The 10739-nt window shown below is 28.1% G+C and overlaps 1 protein-coding gene across 1 annotated transcript; it reads right to left on the reverse strand.

Annotated features, from left to right (window-relative positions):
- Positions 1 to 1757: 1757 nt before the first annotated feature.
- On the reverse strand, positions 1758 to 4402 carry LOC127282181 (uncharacterized). The gene is made up of 6 exons (XM_051306299.1): positions 4387 to 4402; positions 4115 to 4165; positions 3624 to 3701; positions 3355 to 3405; positions 3096 to 3146; positions 1758 to 2179 (listed from the first exon to the last, which is right to left on the reverse strand). Exons 1-6 carry the CDS (start codon positions 4400 to 4402, stop codon positions 2073 to 2075), a joined length of 354 nt encoding a protein of 117 aa, XP_051162256.1. The 3' UTR covers positions 1758 to 2072.
- Between the last annotated feature and the right edge of the window lie 6337 nt (positions 4403 to 10739).

Raw genomic sequence — 10739 nt, forward strand, 5'->3', positions numbered from 1 at the left:
TGTACGTAAACGGACAGAACATAAAAACTGATTTTCTTTATAAATTAAAAAATATGTTTAGAAGGACTGCCAAACTCTCTTAATAAAGTACTTGACATCTCCTGACTGCCTGTGCAGGCAGCCTGTAAGAATCACTAAGAGAATCAGTAGATTTAATTTTGAATTTTCTGTCTTTCTTACTCTTGTACGTTTTCCGCTGCCTACACAAGTAGACAGAAGGTGTGTAAGTAACTTAAGATAATTATCTTATAATTATCTACACATTTTTAACCTCTTAATTTAAACCTCCAGTTTTCTCAGTGTATAAAAAAATAAATTTTCATTACAATACTCCAATTATAATGTAAATTAATTTTTTCCATCATTTTTTTAAACAGTTAAAGCAATGAATTATTAATTAAAAAACAATTTTTTAATACGAACTTGGTGTGCTTTGAGACTTTGGTCGACTCTTAAAATGAAATTTTTTATCTTCATTTAGTTTTTTGTCCTGTATTATGAACGGTTTATTTTTTTGTTCTTTATGTTTGGAAGCTAAACAGAATAAATATTACCTTTTATTTTATTTATATTTAATGCCTACTCAACTTATTTATTACTATTGTTTAAAAAATATAGTTTAATTATAAAATTGTGTTAAAGTTGTTATGTATTTGAAGATTTAATCTAATCGACAGATAAATTTTATGAAATTATGAAATGTTTAATTATAATAAAAACAATTACTAATACATATATTTATCAAAACTTTAAATGACATTAAACATTATGTGTTATTATTGTTAACTAATTTATATTTGTAATTTTTATTTTTATATTTTTTTATTTTACATAATAGACTCCCTGAAGAGAAAATCGGTTGGATTTCGAAACGTTGGAGAAAAATTAAAGAATCATTGTCCGAATGTTATTGTTTTTATTAAGTCATTTTAATTTATAAAAAATTTAAGTTTTTAAAATTTTAAAAAGATGATTGATTTTGATCTACTTTAATTATAATTCAAAACATTATTAGTTTATTACTTTTTGAATGTTTAAACGATTGAAAATCTCTAGATTCTTGCAACGGAGAATCTAAAATGCTCGAAATTGTATATCTAAAAAAACCCAAATTTAAATTTGAAATTTACTTTGAATTTTAATTTATTACAGTAAAATTTTTATGAAATGTTGATACTTAAGTCATGAATAATCCAAAAGTGTTAAAAAATTTTAATGCTTGTGATTTAAGTTATTGGTAAACTACTATTGGGCCTAACTTGGAATATATCTGTTAAGAGTAAGTAGTGAAATACCATTTTCGACGTTTGGAAAAATTTCGACAAATCCAATCAGAGAGATTGCATCATCAGTGTCGATATCAGATGGTTTTGAACCTGTATAATAAACAAGTTTACGAATGTATTCAATAAATTGATTAGAAACATTCAACGATAATAAGATAAATGAATAATTAATATTTTCAGGATAATTTGAAAGTAAGTTTTGTTCTAGTTTTATTAAAGCAAAAAATATATTTTGATAATTACTTAATTGATAATTACTTATTTTTGATAATAATTACTTTTGGGTTCTTTATTTTGAGCCATACTCCTTGAGTTTGAAGTTGACGGTTCTAAAATGTTTATATGTATATAATTAGAAGACTATAGTTGAAGAGGCAAGTTATTCTATTGTAAAATTTTTCAGCTAATGGGACGAAAGTATTCTGTTACAATGTTAATCATAAAATGACAGTTTGTTATAAAATATAGTATTTATAGTTTTGAACATCAGATAAGTTTTGAATAACTTCAATTATAACTTAAAAGATTAATAGATAATTACTTTTAGGCTGTTTCAAATGTTGAAAGCGTTTTACATTTTGCACCAGAGAATCTAAAAAGTTAGGATATGTATATTAAAAACCGAAAATATAATTATAATCTAAAATAAAATTTGAATGTTAATTATCTACTGTAAAATTTGAATAAAATATTGATACTTAAGTCATAATAGTTCTATAAGTATTAAGCATTATATGCTTCTGATTTCAGTATTTTAAAAAACTTCTATTGTGCCTAGTTTCGAATTTATCTGTCAAGAGTAAGTAGTAAAATACCACGTTCGTCGTCTGACATGTTTTCGACTGAACCAATCATACTTATGTCACCATCACTTTCATCACATGCTTTTGACTCTGTATAATTTTAAAATGTAAGAATGTATTTAATGAATTGATGAGAAACTTGTAACTATAATAAGAAGAATGAATAGTAAATATTTTCAGGATAATTTTAAAGTAAGTTTTGTTCTAGTTTTATTAAAGCAAAAAATATATTTTGAAAATTACTTTTGGGTTCTTTAATTTGAGACATACTCCTTGAGTTTGAAGTTGATGATTCTAAAATGTTTATATGTATATAATTAGAAGACTGTAGTTGAAGGTGCAAGTTATTATATTTTAAAATTTTTCAGCTAATGTGACGAAAGTATTCTTTTACAATGTTAATCATAAAAGGACCGATTGTTATAAAATCTAGTATTTATAGTTTTGAACATCAGATAAGTTTTGATTAACTTTAATTAAAACTTGAAAGATTAATAGATAATTACTTTTCAGTTGTTTCGAAGGTTGAAAGTGTTTTGAATGTTCCACTGGTGAATCTGAAATGTTATGATTTGTATATTAAAAACATAACTTTCAATCTAAAATTAAATTTAAATTTTATTTTTCTACAGTAAAGTTTGAATGAAACGTTGATACTTAAGTCATAATAGTTCTAGAAGTATTAAGCATTTTAATGCTTCTGATTGTAGTATTTTAAAAAACTTTTATTGTGCCTAGTTTCCAATTTATCTGTCAAGAGTAAGTAGTAAAATACCACGTTCGTCGTCTGACATGTTTTCGACTGAACCAATCATACTTATGTCACCATCACTTTCATCACATGCTTTTGACTCTGTATAATTTTAAAATGTAAGAATGTATTTAATGAATTGATGAGAAACTTGTAACGATAATAAGATGAATGAATAGTAAATATTTTCAGGATAATTTTAAAGTAAGTTTTGTTCTAGTTTTATTAAAGCAAAAAATATTTTTTGACAATTACTTTTGGGTTCAGCTGTAAAAGTTACTCTTCTTGACTTTGGAGTAAACGGTTCTAAAATGTTTATATGTATATAATTAGTGGACTGTAGTTTAAGGTGCAAGTTATTATATTTTAAAATTTTTCTGCTAATGTGACGAAAGTATTTTGATACAATGTTAATCAGGAAATAACCCTTCGTTATTAAATGTATTATTTTTAGTTTTGTGAAGATAAGTTTGGGTTACATCAATTATAACTTGAAATATAAATAGATAATTACTTTTCTGTTGTTTCAAATGTTTCAAGCGTTTTATATCTTGCACCGGAGAATCTAAAATTTTAGGATTTGTATATTAAAAACCAAACTTACAATCTGAAATTAAATTTGAATGTTAATTTTCTACTGTAAAATTTGAATGAAATGTTAATACTTAAGTTATATTATTTCTAGAAGTATTAAGCATCCTAACGCTTCTGATTGTAGTATTTAAAAAAACTTCTATTGTGCCTAGTTCAGAATTTATCTATCAAGATTAAGTAGTTTAATACCACGTTCGATGTCTAAATAGTTGTCGTCCGAATCAATCATACTGCTTTCAACATCAGAGTCATCACATGGTTTCAACCCTGTATAATTTACAAATGTAAGAATGTATTTAATGAATTCATCTGATGCCTTTAACGATAATAAGATAAATGAATAGTAAAATTTTCATTATAAATTTGAAGTTTTTTTTGTTGTACTTTCATTAACTTAAAATATTTTTTGACAATTACTTTTTGATTCTGTTTTTGGAGCCACACTTATTGACTTTGAAGTTGATGATTCTAAAATGTTTATATGTATATATTTAGAAGACTGGAGTTGAAGGTGCAAGTTATTATATTTTAAAATTTTTCAGCTAATGTGACGAAAGTATTCTTTTACAATGTTAATCATAAAATGACCGATTGTTATAAAATCTAGTATTTATAGTTTTGAACATCAGATAAGTTTTGATTAACTTTAATTAAAACTTGAAAGATTAATAGATAATTACTTTTCAGTTGTTTCGATGGTTGAAAGTGTTTTGAATGTTGTACTGGTGAATCTGAAATGTTATGATTTGTATATTAAAAACATAACTTTCAATCTAAAATTAAATTTAAATTTTTTTTTTCTACAGTAAAATTTGAATGAAACGTTGATACTTAAGTCATAATAGTTCTAGAAGTATTAAGCATTTTAATGCTTCTGATTGTAGTATTTTAAAAAACTTTTATTGTGCCTAGTTTCAAATTTATCTGTCAAGAGTAAGTAGTAAAATATCACGTTCGTCGTCTGACATGTTTCAGGCTTCGCAATCATTAGTCAGTAAAAAAATAGTAGCAAAAAGTAGCCTGAAAAGTAAAGAAAGTAGAAAAAAGTAGCCTACGGAAAAAATTAAAAATATGTGTAGTTTATATATTAAATTGTATTTAATTTTAAAAAATTAAATTTCAACACTTAATTTACATAATAATTTGCATAATACTTAGTTTTTAGGGTATAAAAAATTAAAATTACACCATAAAAGTAAAGAATTTTCGAACATTTAAATGGCAATAGGGGTAATTACAAATTTTTGGATCAATCCATTATATTTTATATCAAAAGTCGTTAAGGCCAAATTTTTTAAAAAATAGATACTTTCCGAAATGATTCTCCATGATATTTAGAGAACGAAATAAAAACAATTAAGCCAAAATTTTTATTATTTATCTTGAAATATGAGTTTAAAATGGAGAAGATATGGAAAACTCACTTTTTCAGCAATTAGAAAGATTATTAAAAATATAGACAACTCTTTTAAAATTTACAATGTATTACTGGCTCTTGTTCAGAATTAATTAATTTATTATCTTTTATTGATTACCCAGCCTCAGAAAAAAAGTAATTTTGTCGGGCGAAATAGACTAGTCATTCTTACATATTTTGGGTCGCTGAATCCGAATCCGGGGTCAGAATTTAAAAGTTGGCTCTTATTTTTGAGATAAACTCAAAAAACTGCTTAAAAAGAAAAATAAAATCAAAAACTGAAAAAAATTTTCTATCACACTGCGATAGTGTAATTCTATGTATTTTTTGATGTTGAATATGAATCCAAAGACAGAATTGTTATATTCGCTCAAATATTTTAGATAATCGCAAGAAACTCAAGAATCAAAAAAATAAAAAAAATGAAAATCAGTTTTTAGGAATTACCTTCAAAATTTTAGTCCATCTCGCAATTCTGATTTCGAATTCGGATTCAGTGGGAAAAAAACATGGAAATACACTATCGAAGTGCTTCTGACAAAAAACGGTTCTTAGAGATAATCACAAAAATCTGATAAAAATACTGAATTAGGGACAAAGATAATTTTTTGCCAAAAGACTACGATGTTGTATATCCATGTACAATGTACTTTTTCCCACTGAATTCGAATTCGAAGTCAGAATTGAGAGATTAGCTTAAATTTTGGAGATAATGCCAAAAAACTGATTTTGAGTTTTTTTGAATTTTTTGTTTATTGAGTTTTTTGCAATTATCTCAAAACATTTCAGCAAATCTAACAATTCTAACTTTGGATTCAGAATCAGTGGCTAAAAATACATGGAATTACACTATCGCAGTGTCATACAAAAATTTTTTCACTTTTTGATTTTTTTTCTTTTTTAAGCACTTTTTTGAGTTTATCTCAAAAATAAGAGCCAACTTTTAAATTCTGACCCCGGATTCGGTTTCAGCGACCCAAAATACGTAAGATAATTTAATTAATTAAGTGAAAAAATGAAAATAATAGATAAAATATGTTTTCAAAGTTGGTCTGTCAAAGTAAGTAAGCATACAAAAATGACACAAAAATTGGATCTCTAAGGTGCTAAATATCTTGCGGTTACTTTAACCTACGGCATTAACATTTATGAAAAACTGTGAAAAATAGCCGGTTATCTATGTATATTTCAGTGATGGGGGATAAATCACTCTATTTTCTTAATTTCTAGTTTTTCATTTATCTAGTTTATTTTTATTTAGATATTTATTTTTATCTAGTTTTTTATTTTCTTCTAATTTCTAGAAAATTTTAGAATCTTTAAGTTTTTAATTAATATTTAAGTATTTAGAACCTATTTGAAATTTAAAGTACTGATTTAATACCAATTTTTCATAAATTTTAATGGGTTAAAGTAACCGCAAGATATTCAGCAGTTTACAGATCAAATTTTTGTGTGCTATTTAAAATTACTTAAAACCATAAACAGGTTTTGAACTTATTAGTCGACAAAAAAGTAACAAAAAGTTGTGTAAATAGTGAAAAAGTAGCTTTTAGTAGACTAAGGTTGAAAAAAGTATCCAACCATCAACAAAGTAGCAAATAGTAGCTTTTAGTCGAAGAGAGCGAAGCCTGATGTTTTTGATCGAACAAATCGTACTTATGTCACCATCATTTTTATTACATGCTTTTGACTCTGTATAATTTTAAAGTGTAAGAATGTATTTAATGAATTAATGAGAAACTTTTAACGATAATAAGAAAAATGAATAGTGTTACGGACGGATTTCCGTAATTTTTAAATTTTTTTTAGGCGATAAATATTATTTATTAAAAATAATATTTATATTATCAACGTTACAACTATTTGTCAATTATATACATACGTCTATACAACACACAACACACACACATACTAAGTTTCAGACACTAGAATAGTTAAATAATATTTCTAATTAATTCAATAAATATTTATAAATTCATTTTTTTTATTTAATTTCTAAATCAAAGTTTATTTCGCAAATGAGTTCAGATTATTGAACTTCATATTGCGAAATAATTCAAACTAAATTAACAGTCGATTTCGCAAGTTGTGGGACTTACACTGCAAAGAGTTGCCACATTATTTTGGGAAAATGAGGAAACATATAAAGTATACCGATAATAAAGGTGGTTGAACCGATCACGCCACGATTAAAATGCAAGTTTTGCTAAAACTTGCATGGAAACAACGAGGTGTTGATTGCAAAATCAACCCTCCCACCACCTAAAATTATATACCAAATGGGTGTGATCGTTGCCACCAAATTATTATTCGGGGAGTCTTAATTTGTTTTTCCCGCAGAGCGGATGTATTTCCCGCCAAGGAGCGGATGAGTATTAAAGTTTAACTCCCACTAAGAGTGGTAGAGAGGATCATTTATTCCCCATAGTAAGGGTTGAAGTTCATCGAGTTTTATTTATTAAAAATATAAGTGTTTATTCCACAATCTGTGAAGTCGACGAGTACATAAAAGTTCATTAAAATCACGAAGATTATTTGAAAAGTATAAAGTGTTCTAATTGTTAAAGTGAAGAATCCATTTCTTGTCTAAAAGTATTTAATGTATATTCGCAATTGTTTATATTTCAAGTTTACTGTTCAGAAAATTCAGATTTTGTGACCCAATATTCTGAATTTTTAATAAACAGAGATTGAAATATTGAAATAATTGTCCGAAGACAATTAACGAAAACAAGTTTGATAAAAGAAAATATATAAAATAAACGAAGGTAGAAAGATAGCTTCCGCATACTGCAGAATCATATGACAGATAACAATTTAACTTCTGAGAGTGAGAAAGTAATTTGATACTTTTCGGTATCATTTTAGTTATTATTATTTGGGTGAGTTGTCTTGAATTTATATTCATAATTTGGAAATTACAGAATCTCATAAAACCAACACTATTACACTTATTTCATTTACACGAATTAATTTTTTTTTGCTGTTGTTATTAAAATCCTACACGCATTATTGATCTCTTGTTTGTGTTCATAATATATGATTTTTGTGAGACTTGAATTATCAATTCAAGTAGCTTAACGTAGCAGTATTTTCCATTGTAATCATTTTTTATTTAAAGATCAATTGGGGTTTTGAATGTATTTTCTATTGGGGGTTGTATGAATAAATGTTACCTTATTTTATGTCAATTCAATTCTCAATTTATTTAATCACCTTATTTTGTGTTATCTCATTTCTTTCTTTGTGAATATTTTCAACGAAATACCGTCTACCCGGGGGTGTTGAATAGATAACACTCTAAGCAACAGTCCACTACCTTTTTCTATCTTGTGTAGCGAAGAGCAATTACGCTTACCGAATAAGCGGGTTGTTAATAATAAAAATTAGTGTTTGTTTCTAATCTTATTATTTTTCTTCAAAATTTATTTTACTTTATTTTATTTTTTTTGTTAATCAACATCCGTCTTTAACAAAATGGTGGCAGCGGTGGGATTTGTCGCTCATATTTTTGAGAAAATGTTTTGAAGGGGAGAAAAATGAGAAATCAGTAAAGAGTGAAAAAATAAATTTTCCTTATAAAAACGTACATGTTTTAAAAACACAATTACAAATACACATTAAACACTGAGAATTTAAATGATGAAAAAAATGATGAAATTGAATTTATACACTATGAACAATTATTGAAATGAAAAATTTATTTATTGTGTCTATGTTTTGATGTTTTAATTTTCAGAGAGAAAATTTTTTTTTTGGGATTTTTGTCAAGTGCGCGAGTAGAATTTTTGTTTATTTTTGTTTGGTTCGCTAACGTCGAACCGAGACACAGTAACTACCCTTGCATTCGGCAAGCTCTGGTTTCTCCAAAAATTCGGAAAAATTCCTCGACTTAACCTTGCCGGAAGTGTGTAGACACTTGGGCAAGTGAGAGGATTAAAGTACGAAAAGTACAAAACGCGAATTTAAATTTTTGTTGTTGAATTAAAAAAAAAAATCTAAATGTTTAATTTTTCGAAATACGAGCACGAGAGTAAATCCGAAAAACAGAGTAAAATTCGAGAACAAATCTTATCGAGAAGAAATATTAGTCCAGAAAAATTCGATGCGGTAAAAAGACAATTATTCGTGGAAAAAGAAAAAATCAAAGATACGCGTTCAGAAAATAGTTATAGTTCATTAGCGCAATCGTTGCGAAAGTTAAAAATGTCTGGTAATTAATCGACTTATTTATTTGTTGCGAATTCAATGACCTACAGTAGCTAGGTAGATTACGGGGTTAGTGTGTTCGTCATATTACAAAACACTAAGAGAACCGAGTCGCGGCCAGAGTGCTGAATAGACAGAATATATATAGGTGAAAGAATTAAAATAATAATAAAGGAAAAAGATACGAATTACAATGGGTCTTTAAAAAGAATTTTATTTGCGTTAATAATAATAATAAAAGCGAATTATTGAGATTTTATTGTGCGTTTAGATTTAAGAATTAGAAGAGATGATACACAGATGTTTTATTAATCAAACAGCAGTAGACGTTTGAGTGCGATTTTCTTTCAATTGCGGTAAAGAGAATACGAAATAAGAAACCGTGTCGTGTTACAGAGTAACACGAGTATTTTTTTTTAAATGGCATTTTTTACGAAATAATAATTCAAGAAAATAAGAGTGTTGGTTTTTGCGATTATCAAGAAGATGAATAATTTTTGAAAAAATTTTTTTTGTTGTTTATTTTTGATTTTTGCGTTTTATTTTGCGAAAGACCATGACGGACCAGGAACGAAACGGGGAACGCCGTCAATCCGACAATGGTGACGAATACTATGGACACGCTGATAACCCTTTCGCGGCCAATAGACGTGAAAATTTAAATGCATCAAGTGTAGCAGAACTGTATAGAGATAGGACAGATTTAGGTTTCCATTCAGTGTTACCTCTTCAGCGACCAATTATCGCAAACGGCGAAGAAAATGCTGGTTTTGCCGCTGCCCGATCTATCGCGGAGACTTTGAATATACAAACTGCTCTACAGCAGATAAGGGTTTTCGATGGAAGGAACATGTCGGTTAAAGATTTTATACAGGATATAGTAATGGCAGCTTTAACTTTCCCTCCTGAATATGAAGGAACTTTAATCGCCTCGGTGCTAGGAAAATTGTCAGGAGCAGCAAGGGACTGCACCGACAATAAACAATTTGCCAGACTTACGGATATAATAAATTTATTGAAAGAAAGATTCGCGCCAGGGCAACCGTTTGAAGTATATTATGGGGAAATTATGAACTTAAAAATGTATAGGAATGAAAACTTAGCCGACCTTTATGATAGGTTGTTAAGACTACTTAGTGGGGCAAGTGCAGCTTTGCGCGCTACGTTCGACGCTAATACAGAGACAGCAACCATGAATGTAGTAAAGCAAACGGCGTTAAAAGCGTTTGTTGGGGCATTGCCTGATGAAATTATGAATGCGGTAGATGCACGCGCTCCCAGAAATTTAGAGGAAGCCTACAGATATGCGAAGGCGGCTCAGGATAGAAAAATGAAACCCATTAACAGAGGTTATTCATCGTATATCGTTCATTACCACGACAATAATCAGGGGGTTGGGTCCCCGCCAAGGGGAAGGCAAAATGATTTCAGGGGTAACAGAAATTATGATGAAAAACAGATAGAAATAGATATAATGGCGGAAGTCGGTCTAGAAGGGGACGATATCAGGATTCGGAAAATTATCAACCCAGGTACGAACAAAGAGAGGATAGAAATTATAATATAAATTATGGTAAAAATAATTATGGGGAAACTCAGGATGATAATACAGGGCGTAGCAACGACTATGACGACCCTAGACTTTACAACCCTAACGCGGGTAGAAACAGTTGGGA

Source organism: Leptopilina boulardi, unplaced genomic scaffold (genome assembly GCF_019393585.1).
Source record: "Leptopilina boulardi isolate dan_hultmark-lab unplaced genomic scaffold, ZJU_Lbou_2.1 LbouV2_289, whole genome shotgun sequence".
Taxonomy (NCBI): Eukaryota; Metazoa; Arthropoda; class Insecta; order Hymenoptera; family Figitidae; genus Leptopilina; species Leptopilina boulardi.